This window comes from Apiospora aurea (assembly GCF_038362705.1).
Source record: "Apiospora aurea strain CBS 24483 chromosome Unknown utg000001l_segment0_segment0, whole genome shotgun sequence".
Lineage (NCBI taxonomy): Eukaryota > Fungi > Ascomycota > Sordariomycetes > Amphisphaeriales > Apiosporaceae > Apiospora > Apiospora aurea.
The window spans coordinates 6,844,082-6,870,068 of record NW_027117388.1 but is presented as its reverse complement, the minus strand read 5'-3'; the positions used below and the strand labels follow the sequence as shown (position 1 = coordinate 6,870,068).

The 25,987-nt window shown below is 54.9% G+C and overlaps 10 protein-coding genes across 10 annotated transcripts; 5 read left to right on the top strand and 5 right to left on the bottom strand.

Moving 5' to 3' along the window:
- Positions 1 to 1,326: 1,326 nt before the first annotated feature.
- PG986_002097 (putative multidrug resistance protein 2) lies at positions 1,327 to 3,741 on the top strand (the record flags this gene model as incomplete). Its single annotated transcript, XM_066838319.1, has 1 exon — positions 1,327 to 3,741. One exon carries the CDS (start codon positions 1,327 to 1,329, stop codon positions 3,739 to 3,741), a length of 2,415 nt encoding a protein of 804 aa, XP_066707212.1.
- A 763-nt stretch (positions 3,742 to 4,504) lies between these two features.
- PG986_002096 (monoglyceride lipase) lies at positions 4,505 to 5,591 on the top strand (the record flags this gene model as incomplete). The annotated part of the gene is made up of 3 exons (XM_066838318.1): positions 4,505 to 4,588; positions 4,676 to 5,068; positions 5,139 to 5,591. 3 exons carry the CDS (start codon positions 4,505 to 4,507, stop codon positions 5,589 to 5,591), a joined length of 930 nt encoding a protein of 309 aa, XP_066707211.1.
- Positions 5,592 to 6,369: 778 nt separating this feature from the next.
- Positions 6,370 to 9,129, top strand: PG986_002095 (uncharacterized protein; the record flags this gene model as incomplete). The annotated part of the gene is made up of 5 exons (XM_066838317.1): positions 6,370 to 6,379; positions 6,464 to 6,587; positions 6,697 to 8,593; positions 8,634 to 8,972; positions 9,043 to 9,129. The coding sequence occupies 5 exons, from the start codon at positions 6,370 to 6,372 to the stop codon at positions 9,127 to 9,129; spliced, it is 2,457 nt and encodes an 818-aa protein (XP_066707210.1).
- An 825-nt stretch (positions 9,130 to 9,954) lies between these two features.
- On the bottom strand, positions 9,955 to 11,877 carry PG986_002094 (uncharacterized protein; the record flags this gene model as incomplete). The annotated part of the gene is made up of 1 exon (XM_066838316.1): positions 9,955 to 11,877. The coding sequence occupies one exon, from the start codon at positions 11,875 to 11,877 to the stop codon at positions 9,955 to 9,957; it is 1,923 nt and encodes a 640-aa protein (XP_066707209.1).
- Positions 11,878 to 12,777: 900 nt separating this feature from the next.
- Positions 12,778 to 14,088, bottom strand: PG986_002093 (oxidoreductase-like protein; the record flags this gene model as incomplete). Its single annotated transcript, XM_066838315.1, is given in 4 exon segments — positions 12,778 to 13,479; positions 13,493 to 13,693; positions 13,840 to 13,935; positions 14,017 to 14,088. The coding sequence occupies 4 exon segments, from the start codon at positions 14,086 to 14,088 to the stop codon at positions 12,778 to 12,780; spliced, it is 1,071 nt and encodes a 356-aa protein (XP_066707208.1).
- Positions 14,089 to 14,692: 604 nt separating this feature from the next.
- Positions 14,693 to 16,679, bottom strand: PG986_002092 (uncharacterized protein; the record flags this gene model as incomplete). Its single annotated transcript, XM_066838314.1, has 3 exons — positions 14,693 to 15,983; positions 16,056 to 16,438; positions 16,509 to 16,679. 3 exons carry the CDS (start codon positions 16,677 to 16,679, stop codon positions 14,693 to 14,695), a joined length of 1,845 nt encoding a protein of 614 aa, XP_066707207.1.
- A 683-nt stretch (positions 16,680 to 17,362) lies between these two features.
- Positions 17,363 to 17,805, bottom strand: PG986_002091 (uncharacterized protein; the record flags this gene model as incomplete). Its single annotated transcript, XM_066838313.1, has 3 exons — positions 17,363 to 17,512; positions 17,577 to 17,716; positions 17,778 to 17,805. 3 exons carry the CDS (start codon positions 17,803 to 17,805, stop codon positions 17,363 to 17,365), a joined length of 318 nt encoding a protein of 105 aa, XP_066707206.1.
- Positions 17,806 to 18,224: 419 nt separating this feature from the next.
- On the top strand, positions 18,225 to 21,128 carry PG986_002090 (uncharacterized protein; the record flags this gene model as incomplete). The annotated part of the gene is made up of 3 exons (XM_066838312.1): positions 18,225 to 19,743; positions 19,798 to 19,954; positions 20,006 to 21,128. The coding sequence occupies 3 exons, from the start codon at positions 18,225 to 18,227 to the stop codon at positions 21,126 to 21,128; spliced, it is 2,799 nt and encodes a 932-aa protein (XP_066707205.1).
- A 214-nt stretch (positions 21,129 to 21,342) lies between these two features.
- On the top strand, positions 21,343 to 21,701 carry PG986_002089 (uncharacterized protein; the record flags this gene model as incomplete). The annotated part of the gene is made up of 2 exons (XM_066838311.1): positions 21,343 to 21,373; positions 21,526 to 21,701. 2 exons carry the CDS (start codon positions 21,343 to 21,345, stop codon positions 21,699 to 21,701), a joined length of 207 nt encoding a protein of 68 aa, XP_066707204.1.
- Positions 21,702 to 22,038: 337 nt separating this feature from the next.
- PG986_002088 (uncharacterized protein) lies at positions 22,039 to 25,112 on the bottom strand (the record flags this gene model as incomplete). Its single annotated transcript, XM_066838310.1, has 4 exons — positions 22,039 to 22,433; positions 22,496 to 24,105; positions 24,174 to 24,915; positions 25,058 to 25,112. 4 exons carry the CDS (start codon positions 25,110 to 25,112, stop codon positions 22,039 to 22,041), a joined length of 2,802 nt encoding a protein of 933 aa, XP_066707203.1.
- Between the last annotated feature and the right edge of the window lie 875 nt (positions 25,113 to 25,987).

The following is a 25,987-nucleotide window of genomic DNA, read 5'->3' as shown; positions in this document are numbered from 1 at the left end:
TACATACTTTCGGTGTCCAGCTGGTCGGGTTGGCTCCGTTTTCAGCTGCATTGCTCGTTGATCAGGTTTTTCTGGAAGGGAATTATCGGTCCACAAAAATGCTATCGACCCGCTAGGCATGCTGCTCAGATAAAAACTTCATTTCCTTTGTACGGCAGATAGATCGATATGCCTTACCATCCAGACGAGATGTTTTGGTGTTATATGTTTCAGGCGGGGCCCTCATCAACATTCGAAAAGGGGTCCAAGAACCGCTGGAACGAGCACAATACGATCAGCACAAGAGGCCATCAGCTGATGGCACACGTTGTCTTGGGCCTGTAATGATATTTCGCAAACTTGGGTATTTTAAACGAGTTCAATAGCGATGGTCTCTTCTATTTTCAAGTAGAATCGCAATCTTAGTTCAAATTCTTAGAGCCTGCAGAAGGCCAACGTCTGATCCGACCGGCGGCTCTGACCTTCCACAATAATGCATGCACCTCGAAGCAGTCTGCGCTACCATAGCGACAGTGTCTGCAGCCTTTTGGACAGACGGAGTCTGACTGCCCCTCGGTGACGTTTATCATAGCGACCATGTTGTCTAGAGTACCTTGGATCGCCCGTCGATGGTTTAAGTACGGCAACATACCCCGATGATGGTAGTTTGGGCCCTAGGGCTTGGGCAAGCAGGTACTTAAGGTATTTATTTTACCGACTTCATCATGCAAGTTTATTTCGACCCAGACCACGATGGAAGAATCGCTGTCATGACAATCTCACCCCTCCCATGAGTCCATTTGCGTTGGACGCGGCTATAATTAGCTGGCTGTCGCCGGGGCCGAACGCGGGTGTCGAGGTCATCAAGTATGCGAGCAAGGCGAGTCAAATGAAGAGACTATGAGGTAGGCCAGCTCAGCCGAGCCCAGCCTATCAATGATGACTGATAGCTTCCCATTTCAAGTCCAGCATGTTGCCACGGATGGAGTTACGTGCAGTTCGAATAAGTCCCTATTCTCTCTTGCGCAGGATGTTGGAGCAGTGGCAGGTGGGGGCAGGCTCGACTCTCGGTCCTAAGCTGTGTTACCTGCGAAGCCAGCTCGGGGCTAAGAAATGCCAAGGGCGGTTTGCACTAGCGTATTTTGAGCCAATCTGATGGATGACGACGGGAAGGCTTTCCTGCGAGATCTTTGTGACATTATCCCGGATCTAAAAACCACAACGGCTTCCTGTGCTGTCCGTGAGAGCAGCTTGCGCCAATGTCACTGTAGAAAATGCGACCGCACAGTACAACAAGATCGACTATACCCATGACGATTTCTCCACCCCTCCGATAAATCCTCCAACATGGTTTCGGGAGTGGTGCGACGCGTTGCTCTGCTCCCGCAGCGCAGCGCAAACTTAGCTCAGCAGTGCGGCGCGCCCTGCCAGCTTCTCTTGCCGTCCTCCAACATCGCTGCCAACGTCTTCCGATACACCGGTCAGAGAGGAGTCTCTTCGTCCTCCCAAGTCTCCCTACCGCCTCCCAAACATGCACTGTCGCAGTTGCGCACCCCTCTCGGCAGGGCCTTGGCACCCCGCGAATACATCTCCCATGGTCATACGCAAAGGTATACGACGACATTCGGTTCTCCCATAGCGCTGTTCCGCCGGTTCTCTTCTAGCGATGCCTCTCGAAAAGACAACGCCGGCACGGTCAAAGCAGCGGCCGAGCCGGTTACCGCACAAGGGAAGGCAAATGAAAGCATACCCGAGCACGAAGGGTTTGCGAGAAGCGAGAAGGCATCGCGGGCTGCTCAGGTCAACTTGAGGGCCCGCCTCTCCAAGGAGCATAAGGAATCCAAAGGCGGAGGATTCGGGGGTGCGAGCGAGATCTGGCGACTCTTGAAGATTGCACGACCTGAGCTCAAATTCCTTGGGTTTGCCGTCATCTTGCTTCTCATCTCGTCATCCGTCACCATGTCCATTCCCCTCTCTGTCGGCAAGATCATGGATCAAGCCACTAAGGACTCGTTCGAGGAAACACGGCTCTTTGGTCTGACATTGTATCAATTCTTTGCCGCGTTTGGCCTTGTCCTCACCATTGGCGCAATGGCCAACTTTGGTCGTATCATCCTACTCCGCATCGCCGGCGAGCGCGTGGTGTCCCGACTACGTTCGCAGCTGTACAAGAAGACGTATGTGCAAGATGCAGAATTTTTCGATGCCAACAGGGTCGGCGATCTGATTTCCCGGCTGAGTTCCGATACGATCATTGTGGGCAAAAGTATCACACAAAACGTCTCAGATGGTCTTAGGTCTCTAGTCAGTGGTGTTGCCGGCTTGACTGCTATGGCTTGGATCAGCCCTGGTTTGACGACCGTCATATTCATCACTGGTCCGTTTGTTGCTGCCGCCGCATTCTTCTACGCCCGAGCGATCCGGAGGGTCAGCCGAGACATCCAAAAGAATCTCGGAACGTTGACCAAGATTGCCGAGGAACGACTCGGTAATGTTAAGACGAGCCAAGCCTTCACTGGTGAAATCCAAGAGGTTCATCGGTACAACGGGCAGATCAGGAGAATATTCAACCTCGGTCTGAAAGAATCGAGATATAGTGCCTCGTTCTTCGCATCAACCGGTTGGATGGGTAACATGACTATCCTTGCTCTCCTATGGTTCGGCGGAGGCTATGTTCGGGAAGGGCTCCTGAGTCTTGGTGACTTGACATCTTTCATGATGTACACCGCGTTCACAGGCTCCAGTCTCTTTGGCGTATCTGGCTTCTTTTCGGAATTGATGAAGGGCGTAGGTGCCGCCAGCCGGCTGTTCGAGCTACAGGACAGGGAAGCGACTATTGCACCGACCAAGGGTGTCAAGGTCGTGTCAGCCCAAGGTCCTATCACGTTCTCCAACGTCTCTTTCGCGTATCCTACTCGACCGGCCGTCAATATTTTCAACAATCTCGATTTCACTATCAATGCTGGTGACAACGTTTGTATTGTTGGGCCTTCGGGTGGTGGAAAGAGTACCGTTGCCGGCTTACTTCTCCGTTTCTACAATCCTACAACGGGAACCCTGAAGATCAACGGGGTGGATATTACCAAAATGAACGTGCGGTCTCTTCGCCGCCGTATTGGCATGGTGTCTCAAGAGCCTGTCCTGTTCTCTGGCACGGTCGCGGAGAACATTGCCTACGGTAAACCGAACGCTTCCCGGTACGAGATCATCTCGGCCGCGCAAAAGGCCAACTGTCAGTTTATTAGCGACTTTCCTCACGGTTTGGACACTCAGGTTGGTGCAAGAGGTGCGCAGCTGTCTGGAGGTCAAAAGCAGCGAATCGCTATCGCCCGGGCATTGCTCAAGGATCCCGATATTTTGATTCTCGACGAGGCTACGTCGGCACTTGATGCCGAGTCTGAGACTCTGGTCAACGCGGCGCTCGCACAGCTACTGAAGGGACGTAACACCACCATATCTATCGCACACCGACTGTCCACCATCAAGAGATCGGACAAGATCATTGTGCTCTCCAACGAGGGCACAGTCGCAGAGATCGGGTCCTACCCAGAGCTCAGCGCCAACAAGTCGAGCGCCTTCAGCAAGCTCATGGAGTGGCAGATGAGCGGAGGTAGCGAAGCACCCGAGTCACGCCCCCGGAGGCCACCTGGAGAGCTTTTCGAGGACGAAGTGATTCAGGAGGAGCTTGAGGAGGACGAGGTCGAAGAGGGCGAAGAGATTCCCATCGAGGTGGCTAAGGAGGAGCCTAAGTCTCGTAACTAGTGGCTGCATACATTTGCTGGCACACAAGTAAGAAGCGGGCTATCCCCGACAGGGGGGACAAATGTACGCCTTGGGCCGGCTTTTCTTCAAAAGGGCCCTGGATCAGGCATAGATAAGAGCAGCATCGGTCTCGAGACCGCTGCTATATGTATACTACGCACGCAAGAAGTGTCCCTGGATCTCCACTCGATGTAGCATTTCAATCAAGAGTTCGGGGTGATCCCAAGTAATAATAAGCGAAATTTCAATATGCAAACAGCCAATTACACAACCATGGGTTGCTGTATTTGAACCTGGGGACCCGACCTGCGATGATAGTTGGGGAACCGGTGGTTATGACTCGTGCAAATAGTAGGGGACTTGCTGGGCAGATTGCCTCCATTTCTAAGCCTGTTCACGATGCGCCTTAGCAATGAGGCGCAGGTGGTGTGACCATGTGAGGTGCGGTAAAGCCTCCTTACTCGGAAGCCTTACCTCATTCAGCTTCAATTTTCTGTCGTCCTCAATAGACCACCGAACCCACGGGCATTCACAGTGGTTCTATTTGTTGATCCCTTATGAGCCCCGAGAGCCTGCCTGTCTGACCGGTCCACAGAAACTAAACCTCGTACATCATAAGCAATTCTTGTTTATTACATAACATAACTTACCTTGAGAAGTCAGCAACTTTAGTCAATCCTCCCTTCTACATACTTGCTGCGAATCAATTCAGCGTTTCTTTCGTATACAATCTCAAACCCCGATATTCATCCCGAGCTCAATGATGGTGCAGGAAATAGAAGGCACATTCAAGGTGGCGGACATCGGGAAGATCGGAGAGGCTGATTTGTATACCAAAACATGGCTGGTACGTCTTAAACCCTAATAACGTACCCAAAAACACCATGTATCAAAAATCGACATCAGCTGACGTGTTTTCATCTCCCCCCGGCAGCCAGATGGGCCGATTAAGGCCAAGCTGATCATGGTACACGGCTTCAGCGACCATATGGGCCGGTATTATGACTTCTTCCCGTCGCTGGCGCGCGCCGGTATTGCCGTGTACGGCTTCGACCAGCGGGGCTGGGGTCGCTCGGTGAAGAAGCCGGCGCAGCGAGGGCTGACGGGCCCCACGTCGACGGTGGTGGCCGACATCGCGGCCTTTATCCGGGCGCAGTTGCCGTCCGAGGCGCCCGTCTTCGTGCTGGGCCACTCGATGGGCGGCGGCGAGGTCGCGACGCTGGCCAGCGACCGCGCGTACGACGACCTGATCGGGCAGGTGGCCGGGTGGCTGCTCGAGTCGCCCTTCATCGGCTTCACGCCCGTCGAGGAGCCGAGCTGGCTGCTGGTCTTCAGCGGGCGGCTCGCGGGCCGGTTCCTCCCCCCACATGCACCTGACGCGGCCCATCCCACCCGAGCACGTGGTGCGTGACCCCGAGGTCCAGCAGAGCATCCGCGCGGACGCGCTCATGCACGACACGGGCACGCTCGAGGGGCTCGCGAGCATGCTGGACCGCACCGAGGCGCTGTCGTCGGGCAAGACGCGGCTCAGCCCCCGGGTGCGGGGCCTGCTGCACATGCACGGCGACGGCGACCTGGTCTGCAGCTTCGACAAGGCCAAGGCCTGGTTCGACCGCCAGAAGCCGGCGGTCGCGGACGCGACGTTCAAGAACTACGAGGGCTTCTACCACCAGCTGCACGCGGACCCCGGCAAGGAGACGTTCTACAAGGACGTCGCGGACTGGATACTAGCTAGATGTCCTTCTAAGGAGGGAGCTGGGGAGGGTGTCAAGAAGGAGGTAGAGGCAGTCCCTGCTGCTGCTGCGGCTGGCGTTCCTGTTGAACATGGCGCCCCGGAGTCCAAGCTGTAATCGGAAGCGAGACGGAACTTCTTTATTCACGAGACTGTATTTACGTGGGTTGTTTGATCGGATTATCCTTAGAGTTGCTTGCAGGCGCCCAATACCATGATCGAATCGTTTTCTATCTGCTTACTACCGTACACGTCCTTCGGTACCGTTGCCAAGATGACGACGAGTCTTTTCAGAGCCACCTGCTAGATAGCTTATCTTCGTGTTCACTCAACCTCGAGCCTGTAACTACATGCGAAATGCCTGCAATATAGTGAGGGGAAACCCATCCAAAGCTCAAGTCCATTGCCTCTCTAACAAGAGCTCCGGCGAGTCAACATTGAAGTATTGACCTGCCCTGAGACTGAGGGATAATAAGGGGATAAGCTTCGGACAGTGGGGCGCGGGGCTCTGAGCTACGAGCTGCGACCTGCGACCTGCGACCTGCGACCTGCGACTTGCTACTTGTACACTTACGTAGGACATCTTGGCCAACCAGGCTGCAGCTTGGGAGGTTAATATGGGACCCTGGATTCCGGCGGGCTGCGCTGGAGCCATCATTCAATCCCCGTCAAGTCAAGTCAATCAACTGTACATTCCGCCAAAGGGGAACATTAGGCCAGCGAATCGAAGCTTGAATCCAAAGTACACGCTCTCTAGCAGAGCCCTCCCCCTAGGTTGAAACAACAGGCTTCTCTTTCCCAGGCACCCGTCGTGCTGGCACTCTTGACCTCTTCATCTGCTTCATTGAGGCTATTTGAAGAAGTCGGCCCTTGAAGGGCCCTTATGCTTTGTCACGATGAGTTCTCGTACGTTGAATCTGGCCTCATGATGTAGCTGCCTGCACCCGGCCTAGAGTCGCAACACTGACTGACACTTCATCTCCGCCATAGTCAAGCAATTCATCCGCAACGTGCGAGCGGCCAAGACCATCGCCGACGAGCGTGCCGTTATTCAAAAAGAGAGCGCGTCCATCCGTGCCAGTTTCCGAGAAGAGAGCGGTGATCACAACATCCGGTACGCACGCTCTACATCCCACATCCACGCCATTGCCCCTACCGCATCGTCTTCTGTTGTCTTGCGGCTGGCTGGGAGGGTCCAATTGTATTAACCGAAGCACACACAGGCGCAACAACGTAGCCAAGCTGCTCTACCTCTTCACCCTCGGCGAACGAACCCATTTCGGTCAGATAGAGTGCATCAAGCTCCTTGCCTCGCAGCGCTTCGCCGACAAGCGCTTAGGACACCTGGCAACCAGTCTGCTACTCGATGAGAACCAAGAGGTCTTGACATTGGTCACGAACTCGCTACAAAATGACTTGGGCCACTCCAACCAGTATGTCGTCGGTCTTGCTCTTGCGACTCTGGGCAACATCGCCTCGATCGAAATGTCCCGAGACCTCTTCGCCGATATCGAAAAGCTCGTGTCAACAGCCAACCCCTACATCCGACGGAAAGCGGCCCTGTGCGCCATGAGAATATGCCACAAGGTCCCCGACCTGCAGGAGCACTTCATCGACAAGGCCGCCGCCCTTCTGTCCGACCGCAACCACGGCGTCTTGCTGTGTGGCCTTACCCTGGTCACCAGCTTCTGCGAGGCTGACGAGGAAGAAGGCGGTGAAGAGGGCATCGTGGACAAGTACAAGCAATTCGTGCCGAACCTGGTGAGGACGCTGAAGGGGCTTGCGACCTCCGGTTATGCCCCTGAACACGATGTCACTGGTATCACGGATCCGTTCCTACAGGTCAAGATTCTCAGACTCCTGAAGGTGCTTGTCCGCGGCGACCCCGAAGGAACTGAGCAAATCAACGATATCCTGGCCCAGGTCGCTACGAACACGGACTCGACCAAGAACGTTGGAAACTCGATTTTGTACGAAGCTGTACGGACGATCTTGGATATCGATGCCGACTCGGGCCTGCGTGTGCTGGGCGTCAACATCCTCGGAAAGTTCCTCTCCAACCGCGACAACAATATTCGCTATGTTGCTCTTAATACCCTGATCAAGGTCGTTGCCATTGAGCCCAACGCTGTACAGCGGCATCGCAGCACGATCCTCGACTGCTTGAGGGACCCCGATATCAGCATCCGGAGAAGAGCACTCGAACTCAGCTTTACCCTGGTCAACGAAAGCAATGTCCGAATTCTCATCCGGGAGCTTCTGGCTTTCCTCGAGGTTGCCGACAACGAGTTTAAGCCGACCATGACCACCCAAATTGGCCTTGCCGCCGATCGATATGCCCCCAACAAGCGGTGGCATGTTGATACCATGCTTCGCGTGCTGACCCTAGCAGGCAACTTTGTTAAGGAGCCTATTATGTCGTCGTTCATTCGTCTCGTGGCAACTACCCCCGAGCTGCAGACCTATGCCGTACAGAAGCTGTACGTCAACCTGAAGAAGGATATCACACAGGAAAGCTTAACTCAAGCTGGAGCATGGTGCATTGGTGAATTCGGGGACCTGTTGCTGCGGGGCGGCCAGTATGAAGAGGAGGAGCTGGTTTCTGAGGTCAAAGAACATGAAATTATCGACTTGTTCTCTATGATTCTCAACAGCAGCTACGCCACCCAGGTGGCGACGGAGTATATCGTTACGGCGCTGGTCAAGCTCAGCGCACGACTGAACGATGCTGCCCAAGTCGAGAGAGTACGAAGACTTATCCAATTCCACTCGACGAGCTTGGATGTTGAGGTTCAGCAAAGAGCGGTCGAGTACAACAACCTTTTCGCCTACGACGAGATCCGCCGGGGTGTACTGGAGAAGATGCCGCCTCCTCAGATCCGGGAAGCCTCTCGGGTTCTTGGTGAGGCTAGCACCAAGGCGAAGAAGGCTTCCAACCGAAGGTCCAAGCTGGTCGCGAAGCCCACCACTGACCAGGATCTCCTGGATCTCATGGGCGATTCCACCAGCACTCCTTTGGCTTCGCCCACCACTGGGCCCAGCAACACGGATCTTCTAGCAGATATCCTAGGTGGCGCCACCTCACCACCGACCGCCGGGTCTCCGGCACCTCAATCTAATGTCTCCTCGATCATGGACCTCTTCTCACAGGGCCCATCAGGCTCGCCTGCCCCAACCCAGCCTGCCGCGCCAGCAAGCTCGGATCTGGACATCCTCGGCGGCATGGGGACCCCTCCCCCCGCAGCAGCAAGCACCGGCTGGACACCCTTGTTACGATTCAAACGGTGTGAATGTGACTTTGGCCCTGCAGCGCAATGCTGAGGGCGCCATCCAAGTCACTGGCCGCTTCCGCAACTCGTGCGGTGGCCAGATCTCCAACGCGGGCCTGCAGGCGGCGGTTCCCAAGACCCAGAAGCTGCAGCTCCTCAACATATCCAACGCCGATATTCCTTCTGGGGGTGAGGCGACGCAGCTCATGAGGATTGTGGGCTCTAAAGGGGTAAGTTATAGCCACTATTTTTCTATTATTATTCGCGTTTGAGAGTCTTTTGCTAACATACTCCCTGCAGCCTCTGAGGTTACGTTTAAGAATAGGGTACACGCATCCCTCGGCGGGACAGGTCATGGACCAGGTCAACTGGACTGAGCCATCGTAGATTATTAGCAGGAGCGAACATGTCAATAAAAGGTGCTTGAATTGTCTTGAACCAGATGCCTTTGATTTAGGTTTGCCTATCGATTGTCCCGGGATGTGATATATGCCAAAGGGCGGTATAACGGTCTCGGTATGCATGCCTTTGATACCTCAACCCGGAACATGCATTTGACTTACCTAATTTCACCCATATCATCCTTTATATCACTAGAAACGCTGTTCATTTTTCATGTCACCGGAATAACAGTATCATTCATGCAGATATCTCAATTGATCAAGGGCCCTTTTTGGTTTCGTGCCAGGGATACGGCCGTGCCGAGGTCCTCACAATGCGAGGGCAAGACACCAAGTTTGTTCGTCTCTTTCATGGAGATTCAGACCAGTATATGGGTGTGGTATTAGGGATACTCTCCAGATCATCCAAGATCTCTCCCAATACTTATTATTCGGATTCCCCATTGTCCATATGCTAATCCAACACAGATTGCCTCGTTCTCCTTTTTCATGACCCTGTGCAGGACTATCTCCTATTGTCCCTGGAGTTGGAAAGGACAAGACGAGAGTCCAACGACCAAAAGAACCATGCAGCATTATCCATCGCCCCCTGTTCCAATGCTGTGACGTTCATTCGGGGAACACCTTTTTTTGTACCACCATTGCTGCTTTCATTCTCATACCATTCGTAAACACATCCTTGGGATCGATGGTTGTCCGTATCATTCTCATCCGGGGCGATACCGTCCTTTGCGTGCAATGCTTCATCATGTCCGTTCGCGGTCATTTGTGTCGAAGCGCCGTTTCATCGTTGTCGAGATGGCGGTCCCCCTCATTTACGACTGGAACGAACCCCAGAACGAACCGCATCCGTCCGCGCCCGCTCCCGCTCCGAGTGCGGATGTGGCCACCGCGGCATCCCGTCGACCCAGGGCCGCAAGACCTCGTTGACGTACCACAGCGGCGTCTCGCCGTCAAACAGCATCTTGTGGAACAGGTCGCGCAGCTGGTCCATGTAGGCCCCCGGCAGACCCGGGCCTCGAGGTCGTGGGACAAGGGCCGCGGCTCGGCGTCGCGGCGATCGAGGGCGAATTGGGGTAAGGGGTAGGGGGGTGTGCACGGGCGGCCAGTCGGCGTTGTAGCGGCGCAGGTAGGGCACCATGGCGGCGCGCTCGTGGTCGCGGACGCGGCCCATTTCCATGTGGCCGCCGCAGGCTGGGTCGGGGGCGCGCCAGGGGAGGTGCCATTTCGTGCCGTCGATGATGTAGGTGCTGGCGGGGATGATGGTTCGGGGTCCGGGGCCGCTGCACATGTCGCGTAAGATTAGGGGCATCGAGCCGGCGTACTCGGGCTCCAGGCTCGTGTAGTCTCGTTCTAGCGGGATGACGGGGACGGTGACGGGCGTGTACTCCCACTGGCGGGTCCGGGCCGTGAGGGAGCGCAGCGTGGCTTCGCTGACTTCGTACAGGGCGCCGTAGACGCAGGAGTCTTCGCGGTCGAGGTCGTTGCTGTGGCTTACAATCTGGTTGTTCGCGTCGTATACCATGTCCTTGTAGACGGGCGCGATGGTGGCGTAGCCCTCTGGGTCTTGATTGGTGAAGGGGTCTTCTTGGCCGTAGTCTTTGACGGCGGTACCGAAATGATTAGGAGTGTTGCGCCGAGGGCCGCAGATCAGCCACCGGAAGCCTTTGAGCTTGGCGGGACAGATGTACTTCGAGCTGGGGAAGTCTGCTTTCATGGTCTTCTTCTCCATGTGCAGACCAGTCGCGAAGTAATAGAACTTGCCCTCCTGCTCCTCTTCATCAGAACTATGATGCTGCGGCAGTTGCTGTATGGGAGCGGGACTCGGTGATTCCTCCTTCTCTGTCTCGTCAGTGCTGTCAAGAATCACAGTATCGGCATCATCGGAGGGTACGCCTGAGCGGGGCGGCTCGTAATCCGACGATGGATGGGCTTGACCATGGCTCTTGTCGTTTCCCTGGCGGCTCTGCTGCTGAGATTCTTCTGTTCTCTGGGAGCCCGAGTCCGACGAGATGATAATGGTACGTTCAGAGTCTGACGAGATCAAGATGGAGTTGCTCAACGAGGTGCCAGCCGAAACGTTTCTGGCACGACCACCGCCGTCATGACCCGGAGCCTGAGATCCCGAGTCTGACGACACCGTAATGCACTCGAGAATGGGCTCCTCATCCTCCATGTCCACATCGTCATCATTGCTGCCGTCCATGCCGCGCTGGGCGCCGCCGGGAGCGGAAGCGGCATTGCGGTAATGCTTGCCGTAAACTAGACTGCCTCCCATGTTCTTATCGCCGGGAGGGTTGATGTCTTCCAGGCCGTCGAGGTAAGCGAGTATGTCACTCTCAGCGGCGGCAGGTCTGTTGCCTGATGCGGTGGTAGCGATGCTGTTTCTGTTGGTGTTGTCTGTATCACCAAAACCAGTGAAAGAAGTGCCATGAGGGTTTGAATTCATGGCGTTCTCAGGCAAGAGCGAGTTCGATTGATTAGGGAAGCCATGGTTTGCGGCGTTGCCACGCCAGTCAGCCATGATGTTTCTCTGCGGCAGGTGATACCACGAAATTAACATAGGAACAACGTCTTCGTTGCTCTGCGGATCTTGGGATTCGTCGGCGTTGGCTTTGGTGACAGAAACGGTGTCGTTTCGTGAGAGCAACTCGTCAAAGCTCAGCAACTCGACGGGATTGTTGCGTCGCCAAGGTGGTGGTGGTGGGTCGTTGGAGGCGTTGAGGGTATTCATTCTCAATAGGTAACCAGCAAAGCTATACAATCCACTTCTTGCGTGGTTGTTATTAGACATGGCCGAGTATCGAATTGGTCGCAATCGGCGTGATTGTGAGGACTTTCAATTGTTTTATCGCGCTAAAAGCTTGAACGTGTTCAACGCACCGTTCTTGTCACTGCGCTCTAGTGACGAGGACGAGGAATCGGGACTTGGATTTTGAATGAGGTGAAATGAGAATGGATGTGTTCAAAGGAAAGAGTTGCCGTGTTGTGTGAGCAGTAGTTTCCGGAAGGACAAGTAGGTGTGAGAAAGGCGGTTGCCGATTAGTATATAGGGGGCGCCGTGTTGAGAACGATATTAACTCTCAATGGCCAATAGTGGCAAAGAAAATGCCTATCGTATAGGCTCCACGAGACTTTGGAAGTTCAAGAGCATCCGGAGTAGTAATGATTGAAGTCGTGTGTGAAGGTGACAAGATCTGGCGCCGAGGTGATGGAAAGGTGTGTGAACCGCCAAAGCTTAGTCCCCCTTGGGTGCTGATGCTGAGTGACTTGAGCTTCGACTGTCCGTTATCAAGTAAGTAGGTAGTCAGATTGGATTGCGGGGCAGTTGCAGGGCAGTTGCAGCTATGTGGCTTAATTATTTCCTTTGGACGAAGAAATTGAATTGTTGGCCTTTTCTCTTCTATAATGGGGCAAGCCTATAGGGAAAGGGGCTTCACTCAGGAGGATAAGTAGCAGCTTGTCCCTCCTCCTTGTTCTGATGGCTTTGGCTCACCAAGCCACCATCTTGTCCTTGCTAATTGTATAGACTTGGAGACGTCGATGGTGGTCTCTTCTACGACTTTCTGAGCTTCAGAAGTCGAAAGGCTGTATACCATAGAAACAAGGCATTGTTTCTTGCCATTCCCTGACCTCACCACCACTTCTCACATAAAACCCGATGAGGTTCCATGCCCAACCCGTCCTTGCTCCTCAGCTTTTCCACGAACATGTCCGTCATATCGGGCACGCCGCATACGTACACCACCGCGAACCTCCTCTCCGCTGGTCCTCCGACCGCTTCCTCGACATCGCTGATATCTATTCGTCTTCGCACAAACGGAACCTTCGACGTGTCCCCGACCTCAATGGCACCTTTCTCATCGCCCTGACCACCGCCGCCTGTCAAGAAAAGCTTCAGCTCCCCTTTGTCCTTCCCGTCCTCCCCGCTCCCAAAAGTCTTGGCCAGCCTGTCAAGGAACAATATCTTGCTAGCATCCCTCTGCCCTTTGCTCTCCTCTCCTGACACTCCCGACTCCGCTGAACCCAAGGTCAAGGCCGAGTTCAGAGGGTCCTTCACCGAGTAAAGAAACTTGACCTCAAATGACAGCGGCGGAACAAGCGAGCTCACCATGGCGATGAGAGGGTTGATGCCGACCCCGCCCGCGACGAAGACGACACGGCGCAAGGTGCGGACGTTGATGCCCGGCGGGGGCCAGACGAAGGAGCCGCCGACGCGAACTTGGAGCTCGCGGCCAATGATGGTTTCTTTGGTTGCGGCATCCGCTGCACCCACCGCCGTGTCCTTCTCCTTCTCCTGCCAGAGCCAGGCCGCGGGCGGGTTGGCGGGCGATCTCTGGACAGCCAACTCCAAATAGCCCGGCTCTGCCGCTGCCGCTGCCGCTAGTGCCTCTCCGCCATCCCCCCTTCACTTCCGGTCCTTCATTCTTTGCTTGTGCAGTAGCGCCGGAGGCAGAAGGCCGTGCTTTCAACGGGGGCGACGTTATGGTGAAACCGCCCGCCTTGGGAACACCGGGGCAGTAGACATCGAGCCACTGACCAGGGAGGAACTAACAAAGCAAAAAACGAGCGTGAGCGACTAGAAACGAAAAAGAAGAAGAAAAGCAATATGCATTCGGCCTTCCACGACGTTCTTTCTATGCGGAGGACAGGAGACAAGGAAAAAAGAAAAGCGCAAGAAGAAATATTATCTTACTCGCAGTTGTGGGCCATCGAGTGGTATCTCCAAACGGAAGAGCCGAACCTGGTCGTTGACCTGATCGATCCTGCGCAGCACCACTGTAAACAGCGACTATGGAAGATGTCAATTAACATGAAACCCCCCATCTATAATCATGCACAGCTGAAATCATTATCAGAGTAGTGAGCTGACCTTGTCTCTCGGCTCTGCCGCTGTTCGCTCGATGTGCCCGAGTTTATTATTGACTGTGTTGGTTGAGGCCATCCTAGCAGCGCTGGTAGGAGTCAAGTATCTTGAAGTGGTCCTCAATAGCAAGCACATCTACCAGCTTGACCGAATCCTTACAGGCAACACACAAAGTCGGAATTTGCAATATCTCATGAGAGTAGACTGATACGCGTAGTGAATATGTAAAGTGTTAAATTGGTGGAATTGCTGGAAGCTGCTGATGATGAACCGGAGTCTCGAGCGGGGCACCAACTCTCGAGCAGCACATGGCAACAAAACTTAAGCGTCCTGGGGACATCAGAGCAGCAGCATCACCACCACCAAAGCCAGGCCCAATCCTACCTATCACGAATTGCAAACAAATGGAGGAATAAATAGTGTCTTCTGTAAATTATTCATTCTCCCTGGATTACTTGGCATTAACTGAGCCACCCATCGCAGCTTCAAGCATGTACGCCTTTTCCTTCCCAGCCACTCTTAAACGCCTCTCTAACTGTATCGTTTCAACCCATACAAAGCGAATTACTCATACATCGTAATCATTAATATCATACATGCGTCCCCGTCTTACACCATATACACTCTTTGCCTATATTCCTGCAATCATTCTCAGACGCCCAGAGAGTAAACGTACGTTTGATTAGATCCAGTTGCCCACGGGTGGATCTTTGCACAACTCCCAGGTATTGCGTTTATCAAACTGGTCTGTCAGAGGAGAGACCTCGCTCTCCATGTTGCTGGTATTACCATTGTGGAATAATAAGTGGTTGGGTATCACGATACCAGCTCGTCGACCACTGCTTCCATCAAGGGGACCTGCCGCATCCCACACTGTCGGGGACCTCCCGTCGAAGGTCCATGCCTTGAGTTCGCGTGAGAACCGATGATCTGTATCGCTGTGTCGTTTCCGCTCGTTGCGCCGATCGAGTAGACGTGGGCCCCAGAATCGACCGACGGATCTCTTGGGGACTGGTGACGGCATGCGCCTTATCCACATGGAATCGGCCAAACCCAACGATTCATAGCCAGTGGGAGTGGGACGTCTGGGTATGGCTTCATCCGAAAACGAAATGGGAACTCGGGGTTGACCAGGTTGCATGGCCGCTCGCGTGCTAAGAGGCGATGACAATTGAGCTATATGACGTTCAAGAACACTCCCCGTGGTTGTCATGTACGCTCCTGGCTCTGGATGCCCCAGCGAATCCGAAGCCGGTGACGACGGCGGTGAATGCTCATAATCCGAAAGCGAGCCGCTTTCGCCGCTCTTTGCACCCTTCGTAGCAAGCATCACCATGGAAGGGGCAGATGAAACCACAGTGCGTGCCATTCCGATCGCAATGCTATCATCACCAAACTCCCCATCGTCAACGTACTGGGCGAGTGAAGGGGTAAGAGAAGGGCAATTGGACTTGAGAGATGAGTACGACGAGTGCCTTGAGGCAGCTTTGGGGGGTTCAGGTAACGGACGGTAGCTTGCTGCCTCGAGCAAACTGTCTTGTGTATCCATGCTTGGCTGTGGCATGGGAAGAGTGGACTGCGTGATGGGCATCATCTGTGGCGCGTTCTTCAGAGCGGACATGGCGTCTCCTTGGTGGGTTTCGCTGGGAACATGAGCAGTGCCGTCAAAGGCAGAGTTGTGTAGTGGTTCGACTCCAAATGTGAAGCCCGACTTACGACAATCGTTGTCTTCCATATTGGGGGAGTTGGTTGGTGATTTCTCTCGGGGCGACTCGGCGTTAGATAAGCCCGAATCGACTCGTGGCAGTGACCGTTGGCTTTCCGACGGCGGGATGAGACTCAGCTGAACGAGGTGCTTCAGGGATCGGTAATGGAAACAGAAGGTCGCATAGGGGGAATCTTTTGGGTCGACCAGAAGCCAGTCGTAGAATGTGGCGTCCTGCGGGTTCTCAACAAGGCCGCCGCTTGGAGACCTGCAGCGAGGTCAACAATCAATCTTGATATTGTATCACAGTTAGAAATTGAGTGCCTGCATATGTACTTACGTTATGCCGTATCTATCCTGGCCACGGAATTCGGGTAGTTTCGGGGCACGTCGCTTTCTCCCCTTTGAGCGGAATATTTGCACTTCGATCAGGCCCCCGTCTTCAGCAGCGGACCTCTTGTCCAGACCGGCCATGAAGTGGAAATATCGGGTCTCAATCCCAACTTCCTGTGCCCCGGACCCGAGATCCTTGTCGTGGGACTGCCTGCCAGGCTCATACAGCGCCCTCACAACGGTGCCTCTGATGGGTTGCTCCGGATTGCCGTCCTTGTCAGGCTTCATCGAAATGCCCCAAGATGTGATTGGCCGGCCATTCATGAACATCTTAAAGTAAAGGTGCGAAGCCTGTGAGGGCACGCGAAGAACCGAGTACTTGAGCCAAAACTGCTCCCCTGTTTGAGTGTCAATCCAAAGTTGTGGTTAGTCGCGGGCGAGTCGAGGGAAGATTACTCACCAGGCAGCGAGGGAATGTAGACCGAGATTCTGGGCTTGACCTTTTCTGGCGCGTAGGGTCGTCTCCATCGGTAAGTATCACCGAGGCCGAGTCAGGATGGGGGTACTCGGGCAGCTTCTTTGCCTCGGCACTGGCAACGATCGAGACATCAATGCCTCGAAAAATCGGCATCTTGACGGTTGTCAGAATGATGCTCGAAGTGTGTCGTCCATGAGGTGAGATCAAGTCAAGAAGAGGCTGGGCAGGACCGAGAGAGAGTGAGACTTTTCGAATGAGGGCAAAGCTTAACTCGAGCAGTCGGCGTTCATGTCAAGACTTGGGCTGGGTGACTGACTGGGTTATTAATCGCCTCGTTAGCTGATGTTTCGTCGAGGCTGCGCCTTCTCCAAAAAGACAATCAAATGGGGCTCGTTCCTGTTGTTGCTTCTTATTTTTGGTTTTTATGCAGCAGCTAATTCCAAATGAAACGAGTCAGTGTGAATACAGAAGGGCCATCCGAGCTCCCCTCCCCAAATTTCGGGTAAGTCCAGTAAGCAACATGTAATCAGCCAGGCAGGGAGGCTCTCGTGCAGAATGCTGCCCCCAGGCCAATGAATGAAGGAATGTGTGATCGGTCGGGGCGCATTTCACCAGCATTGCACCAGCATTGCATCTGAGCGCGAAATGAACGTTGCCACAGATCATGGCCTGCATTCCAATTGATGCCCGACACACTGCCGTCAGCATATTTGCTTTCCGTACTTAGATATGGTAGAGTTCAATTGGTGAGCATTTGTGATCAACGCCTCTATTCCTTACACTGCGGGACCCCCGGTATGTACAGATGCAGCTCGCCCGCTCCAGTGTCGCGCCCCTTATGACTTCTCCAAGACCTTCTTGGTGTCCTCTTCCTTGTTCAAGAGCCCCAGGTTCCTTATTTGGCCTGACGTCGGGGCGCTCTCTCCTCCTGCTGCTGAAGCCTCGGCCTTTCGGTACGCGACTTGGAGCGCTCTCACTCTGGCAGCCTGTAGTACAGCGGCGTTAGTCGGGGTTCTCGGGGGCGGCCAATCGGGCTCGCGTCTAGCTGACCTCTTTCTTGTGGTGCAAGCACTCGTAGTAGTCCTCCAGCACGGGGGCGCACTTGGTCTTGCCCGAGTTATCGTCGGCGTTGGTGTTGACGACGTAGCAAGCCAGAACCTCTTGCCAGAAGGGGAAGCATCGGCCGGGGCCTGGACAAGGTCAATTGGATTAGCGACTAGATCAATTGAGCGGCATGCGTAGTAGACTTACCGCCGGTAAGACCGTATCCGGACGCCATTGTGCAGTGAGGGAGGGCGTGAGGACTTTCGTGGAGCGTTTCTTGGGGATTCAATTCAGCCTCACAAGCTTCTGGGTTGACGTTGAGGTCTACCTAGGAGCTCCAAGCCACCCAGCAAGCCGAAGGCCCGAGTGCCAATCCGTGGCTGGTGAGTCCGAGATGCAAGACATCGATCGGCACTAGCCACAATTACCGCATAATCCTGGACTTGCCGCATCCCTGCAAAGCGCTTGAGCGCATGCAAGCACCAGCTCCAAGGTACTTGCTTGGCAAGAAGTGACGAACGTGGTGCTTTCACTGTTGCGCCGCCTTAATTCATACCCAGATCAGCATCCCAATGCGGTTCGGCGATATACTACAATTATTTCCCAACTTCTGATGTTGTACCGCTGGAAGATGTATAGAAACAATAATACGACATGACGACAATGATTTCCCCCGCCAAGATCATCCTGCTTGCGGTCCATCTCGCTACTAAATCCGACATCGACAGCCTAACATCGCTGGCCCTGCGGCATGACAAGGTACTCCAGACCGAGCTGGTCCTGCGCATCCTCTTAACTTGCCTCCCCGAGACTGTCGACTCCAACAAATATGTCTCTCTCATCGAGTGCCTAAGGTCGGAAGTGGCCGAAGACATTGAAGAAGACCAATGTCCAGAGGTCGACTGGTCCTCGGTTGAACACTTCACAGACGCCGAAGCCGCCAAGAAGGTCCGGAAACTGCGACTCCTCCCCCTCAAGTCGCCCAATGCGCCCGACGATGCCGCCGAAGACCCCATCAGTCTTTTTCTCATCCACCGCGCCCACCGGGTAGACGAGGAAGCCGGATTACTCACGCAACTCCCCGACTTGATTGTGCCCTTCCTCGACCATGCGCCCTGCATTCGTGCGTGGATGATCTCGGCGCTCTTACCTCTCCTGCGCCGCAACTACGAATACTACCCACATGCGCCCATACCACAGACCCTTGCAGCATTCGAGCAGCTCGATGACCGTGCTGCTATTAGCGTACTGCTCGACCAAACCGGTGCCCGCGATGAGGACCTACCTCACGTTGGGCGGGATTTGCGCGGCTTGCTAGGGCCATGGATCTACCACGAGAAGAGATGGAAATCGCAAGAGTTAGCCGGACAATCCAGTGATGCGGAATCTCCATCACAGAGAATATTGTGTCCGGGCTGGGAAGAAATGCTTGAATGGCTCACACTGCAAGCATCGAGGTCTTGGAGAGTCGCAGTGAAGGCCATCGAAGAATGGGAAGGCCCCGAGGATGTCGACTTAGGGGGTTATGGTACGATGTGGCTTGGAGACGATGAGCAGGGTTATCTCGAGAAAAGGTACGCCAGAGCTGCGTTGGCCTCGGCGTACTTGATCACCGAGGCTTCAGTAGAGGCTTTGTCAGGGGTCAACTCGATCATCACCAAGGTCATGAACCTGATGGGTGAAGATCCGTGTCCCACTCTACAAGTAGCCTCGTCCCTGCTGTCACCTCTGCCGGACCTAACCAGTGAGCTTATCGCCTCCGCCCGAAATGCAACATATATGCGTAACGACCTGCTCGAAGAATCAAATGTCCTGACATCTCCCAAGAAGTTGTCCGCACAGCTGCTTCATGCACTGACTCTGAGTGCCTTCATCTTGACCAAATCGGGTACCCATTGCAATGTGCGAAGGGCCGGAGAGCTTGCATTCCTGCAAGATGAACGCGAACAAAAGGCGGAGGCTAGCAAATTCCTTCGCAACCTTCGGAACCACGCCCCGAAAACCGAGGATAAATATTGGATGAGAGCTCGGAATGAGCTACTGTGGTTACGAGACTGGGGCGCTGAAGAAGCCTCAGATTCTGTTTCGGATCTTCGCATACAGGGTGTGTTTGGACAACTGAACCGAGAATTCCTCGAGATGGAGTGCCTCAAAGCAATTCTTACGAGCGGCCGTAAGTGTCTGATGAGCAAGTAGCCTAGACGAATTACTACTGACATGCTACTAGGTTACGCTCTCGCCAGATCTATTTACGAAGACTCACCTGAACCACCTCTGCCAACCGAATTATTGGCAGAGACCATTATCGGGTCGGCAATGACGGCTTACGACAATGCCTCGAACCCCAACAGGACTCGAGGTGGTCTCTTGAAAGCTGACGACATGTAAGACTCCCAGCAGAGATACTGGCTAAACTATCCACTAATACCTTATAGCATTCATGCGTTTCCCAAAACCATCCCTGAAGACGGACCAGCTGCCAAAAAGATCGAGGCTTTATTGAAGGCGACACACGGGCTTGGCGAATACCGTCTTGTCCTTAAACAAGGCGAGCCATTCACTCCAGTAGTGCTACGTGTGCATTCGGACCCCATCTCTATTATTGGCAAGCTTCTCGAGCAGAACCCGAAAAGCTATACGCGCCTTCTTGCGCTACTGGAGATTGGTGAGAACATGGTCAAGGCTGGTCTACCCAGTCAAGAAAAGTCCTCGAAAGCCCCTGCTTCTTCCGAGTCTGCTGGCACAGATCAACAATTCATGGTCGAGAAACGCATAACAGCGATGTGTGTCGACGCAGCCCTTACCGAGGACGACTTTGAGACTGCGTATTCTTATGTCGTCAATCGATTGGCTTCAACAGGCGGTCCCGCGCAGATGAAAGCGGCGAATGGAAATTCTTCTCTTACTACTTTTGATGAATACTCGTGGAAAGCCGCGCTACAGGCGGGCAAGTACCGCCGCACCGCTCGTACCGTACGACCTACCCATATCGGAACCTCGAGCGGAAACTTGGACATCCGGCACTTGGAGCAGCGCATGGAGTGCCTGTCGACCGCCTTGCGAATCGCGCCCCCCGCGACGCTGCAGGAGATCCTGAACGTGTTCCGCCGCTGCGAGGAGGAGCTGGACGCGGCCATCAAGGCCGAAGAGCAACAGGAGAACGCGTGGGACAATCAAGGCGACAATACCGTCCAGGCTATGCCGGGCGGGTTTAACAGCACCGTGCCCGCGGGCGTGGTTAAGTACTCGTCGCCCAAGTCGTCGCGGCAGCAGGAGGAGGCGCCCATGTCGCTGTTCGACCTGTCCCGGGCCAGCATAACGCGGGCGCAGCGCAACTTCTCGGCGCTCTCGAGTCTGCAGCAGAGCAGCGGCCAGACTTCCACCACCACCGCTGCCAGGGAGGGCGGTAGCGAGCACCACTCGGAGGCGGATGAGGCCGCGAGGGTCAGGAAGAGGGACCAGCTCCGCGAGGCGGCGGTGGGGACCTTGGCGTCGGGCGTGGGTTGGCTTATCGGGGCAACGCCGGCTGTCAATAATCAGTCACATGAGAGGGAATAAAAGGGGGGCGATGATGTATGAATGGGCAAATGAGCAAATGACACATACTATTCTACAACTACAAAATACACAAATACTTAATCAGCGTCTCGACCGTTTTTGATGGGCTAATCTAATCAAGCACGCATAGATCAGACAGTAGGAAAGTCATTAAAGTTGCAGTTTTACGAATTGCTAGTAAAGAGTATCAAGTTCATATTAGGAAATCAACAAAATGAATATGATGAGTAACAGACAGTTACATGGTAAGTGTATGAAGAAGGTCCACATATGAGAAAATACATCCCCTGTCCCTCGTATCCCAACTCATTGCGCACATTCCTTTACTACAGGGGAGACAGTTCTACTAAATTGTAGTAGATCCCTCCCCCCTTTCTCAACCAATGTGACATTGCAGGCCGCCCCCTATTCAAGAAGGACGGTTTCCTCCTTACATCTGCGATGGCCTTCTGCGCCACCCTACGGCCAGTCGGGGTCGTGGGCAGGACCGGTACACCAGATGGGTGGAACTTCGGGCTGGTGGTGGTGGTGGTGGGCGAGCTTCCTATGCTGCTTGTGGGAGATTCTGGTTAGCAAGTCTAGTATTCCCATTTTTTTGGCTATCGCTACTGCTGCTTCTGTCGCAGCTCCTCATGATGATGGAAATCATGATTATATAGACACGTACTGACCTGATGATAATGATTGCTCCATATCCTTCTTCGGCAGACCGACATGCCGAATAGCATGCCGCGCCTTCTCAACAGCCACCGCCGGCGCCTCGCCATGGAAACTCAGCGCACCGCTGCCAGCCACGTCGCTATCGCTGGTCTCACTGCTGTTTGCGCCACCGCCGCGGATCCAAGGATTCGTCCCAGGCGTGTATTTGTATGTTTGAGCAGGAGCAGGAGCAGAAGGAGAGGAGGAGGCGCTAATGCCCGGAATAGCCCCCCTTCGCGAAGCTCTGGTTAAACTCCCGCGCGGCGTCCTTGTACTGGTTCTTCTGCTGCTGGCGCGTCGGGCGGACCGGGGGCGGGACGCCCGGGATGGGACCCGAGGCGAAGCCCTGGTTGAACGCGGGGGCGGCGCCGGCGGTCAGGTCCTGCTGCTGCCTCTCGAAGCTGCGTTTGTGGGCCTGGGCGAACTTGGCGCTGCCGAGGTCGGCGTTGTTGTTGTTGTTCAGGCCTTTCGCCATGAAGTCGTAGTAGTTCTTGCTGTTGCGGGAACCGCCGAACGGTGAATATGTGCCGGAGGAGGGGGTCTCTTGTCGCTGCCGCCCGTCCGCGGGGGAGACAAAGAGGGGGGTCTCTTGTTGCTGCCGCCCGTCTGCGAGTAACTCAAAGGTCGGCGAAAGTCAGTAGTGGGCTTATTCGTGGCCGGAGACGCACTCGTAGCAGTCGTCGCACCAGCAGTAGGAGCCGTCTTGGCGTTGCCTGTTTCGGTTGCGGACGAAGCAGCCGCCGCCGCGGCGATCCGTTGGCGGTACTCCTCCTGCAAGCGCTTGATATGCCGCTCCATCTCCTCGGGCGACTCCAACGAAGGCTCCTCGAGGGACAGGCCCTTCTCCAGCAGTTCCCGGTCCTTCTTGCGGCCCTCCTCCATCATCTTGTCGTACGCCTCCTTGTGCTCGACGGCGAACCACGGCTTCTGAGGCTGAGGCTTAGGCTTAGGCTGGGGCTTAGGCTGAGGCGGCGGCGGAGTCGGCGGAGTCGGCTCCGGGTATGTCTCCTTGGGCGCGAAGAGGCCGCCGTTCGGGTTGCTACGGGTGAGGTCCTCCACAAAGGTGACGTTCTTCTTCTTCACCTCTTCCAGGTTGACGGAGGGTGCGCCGGTGAAGGAGCTGCGCATATTAGGCTTGACGCGACCATTGGTAGAGGCAGGCATGCGGTCGAACTCCCAGGCGGGCTTCATGTACCCCTTGGTGCCGAACGTCTCCGCCGCCGCCGCGTCCACCTGTTCTTGGGTGTAGTTGGTGGTGTTGTAGTCGTCGTTCTCGCCGCCGCCATAGCCGTAGCCTTCGCCCTGTGGTTGGTCATAGTGCTCGTCATCAAGCGGCGGGGCGTCGGGCATCTCGACCTCCCTGTCGAAGAAGCCGCCGTCGTCGTGGCCGGTGTCGTTGCAGGCGCCGTTGAACGGGCAGGCCTGGCGGTCGCGTTCCTCGCCGTAGCGCTCGGCCCACTTCTTCATGTTCTGCTTGGCGAAGTCGCAGTCGTTGCGCAGTTGGTCGCCGCTGGTGCCGTTGCAGAGGGCCCACGAATCAGTGCCGCCGTAGAACCGCGCCCACAGGTTCGGGTCCGTGAGGGTGCGGTCGGGTGTTCTGGCGGGTTGCTGGTGCTGGCTCTGGAGGCAGGAACGCATTCTCGCGGTGCGGAGGGAGGAGAAAGGATGGGAGGCAGGGCCGGGGAAGCTGCTGCCGAAGGCGTCGCGGTTGTTAGCATCGTAGAAGCGGAAGCCCCTGAGGAAGTTGGCAAGGTCCTTGGCAGGCTGGCCTGTCGCTGCTGCTGACCCAGTCTGGCTGCCCTGAGGCCGGAAACGCCCCGTGGAAGATGCCCCGTTGTTGTTGTTCTTGTTGTTGAAGAGACCCTGGACGCCCCTCGCGGATGTTGTGGCCTGGCCTTTGTAGAAGTTGAGCGCATCTTTGGAATTCCACCCTCGCCCACTTCCGCCGTAGATGAAGTCGCCTTCGTAGTCCATTATACTCTCTTTCACAGCGGCCCTGTCCACGGCCGACATATCGCGACCATGTTTACGTAGGTACTTGATATCGGCCGAACGCGAGCGCTCATTGGTCTCGATCCAGCTGCGCATCAGCTCTATGGACTCGCGCTGCCCGTTTAGGTCCTCCTCGCTCTTGCAGCCGGCCCCAGCGAGGTACCCCCTGATACACTCGTCGATGTCCTCGGCACGCTCCTCCTCCTCGGCGCTGTCATCATCACTGTCGTCGCCTTCTGACGGGAAATGTGCATCGTCGTTGTGCCCATAATCTGACTCGCCGTCGCTGGTGAAAAGAGCGGACTCATCGTCGCCTGCATCATCGCCCTTGACAGCGGCCGACCTCGCACTCACGATGTCGCCAGACTTATCGGCAACTGCCCTCTTTCCCCCTCTTCGGGGATGGCCTCCAAATTGCCATCCAGGGCCCCAGCACCGCCCTCAGTCGTTATTTCAATTCCAAGCCCAACGTCGGTCTGCGAACCTTGCGAGACCTGGCTCCGCTCCCTCTGCGCACACATGTAGGCGCGGTCATTGAGCGCGCGCGTGATCTCCTTGATCCTTGCCGCCTCATCGGCTGCGGCCTTGCCGTCGTCCTTGTTACCGCCGACGCTGCTGCCGTTGCTACTAACGCTGCTGAAGTAGTTGGCCCCCTGGCGCAGCACTTCGACGCCGTAGCGCTCGACCTCGACCTCGTTGTCCTTTCCGCTGCGGTGGTCCCGGACCGCCTCGAGGAGGAGCGCGATCATGTTGTTGATGCGCACCCGGCGGCGGCTGCGCCTCTTCTCCTTCTCGTCCTTCGACTGCGCTGCCGCCTTCTGCTCGCGCCAGGCGTCCAGCTCCTCGGGCGTCAGCTCTTGCTCGGCGGGCTTGCCGAGCTCCGCTTTCGTGGCCGTGAGCTCGCGCTGCTGGCGGGTCTTCTCGCGGAGACGTTGGCGCCTCTCTTTCCGTTTTTTGGACTTGTTGATCTTTCGTTGAGCCGTCAACTCTTCGTCTGCCTGGGCTTGTTCGGCCTCAAGTTGTTCGACCTGCTCTATTTCGCTTGGCCGCGGCTGCTTCTGCTCAACTTCCTCTGGTTCGGCCTGCTCTGTTTCGACTGTGTCCTGTGCATTCTTATAATCTGCCCATTCTCGCTCAAGATCTTTTCCACGAGAATGCATTAACAAAAGGCTACCTTCAATGACCCAGGGGATACGGGCCCTTGAGACAAACGGGAGATAAATGGGTATTGTACTAACCGGAGGTGGTCTTTTCCTCCTGCTCTTCCTGTGCCCAGTCCTGTTTTGGTGCCATGGCGACGATGGCTCTTCCTACAGCAGCAGCCGTTTCTTCCCACTACGGGAAAAAGGTCAATCGATTGATGGGGAACTCGAGAAAGAGACGGGATATCTCAACAGATGCTGAGTCTGCCTCCCAAAACCTCAGTTCAGTTTATTTATTATTATTTCAGTATATGCATCAGCTGAAAAGAGAGCACGAGAACTGACAGCTAAAGGAAAGTAGAAACTCATCCATATTCAGGTCAAAGGGAACCAGACATTATGGAGATGGAGCTTTGTACTTCCCAGGCTTCCTCTTTCGGCATTGTAAGAAGCCTCATGGTAGATGCTTCCGGCTTGGGTCTTTGTTGTCTCACTTGGGAACAGCAAATTCACTGCACTCAGTCACTGTGGCTGCTTCCCACTGGCCCTACTGCCATAGACAAAGGAGTCAACCTAAGCGGCTGTCCATCTTCTTGGAGACATCCGATATGAATCATACACGTCCTGCCATAGCTCTTCACGATAAAAGACCATATGTCACTCGGGTTCGCCCATATGCATGGTGCACACACGCAGACAAGTATGTTAGCCAACCCGGAGCAGTTTAAGGTCATACATAAACAACGCATTCGTATCTGAAGAAAAAAAAGCAATACTTCAATCAGGGCAATCATTTCATTCAACTACATACCTATAAACCTATGAGTGGTACACTGTGAGTTGTTTTGGTAGTAGCACCCTTCGACGGAACAGTAAACCCTCTTACCTGACTCAGACAGCATCACCTGAAAGCATTGACCAGAGGGCAAAAATCCAAGGAATCTAACATGTCGGGGTCAGGCCTTACCACGCCGTCTGATCCCAAGCCATATGCATTCCAATGCTTTCAATGCTAGAATATTGCCT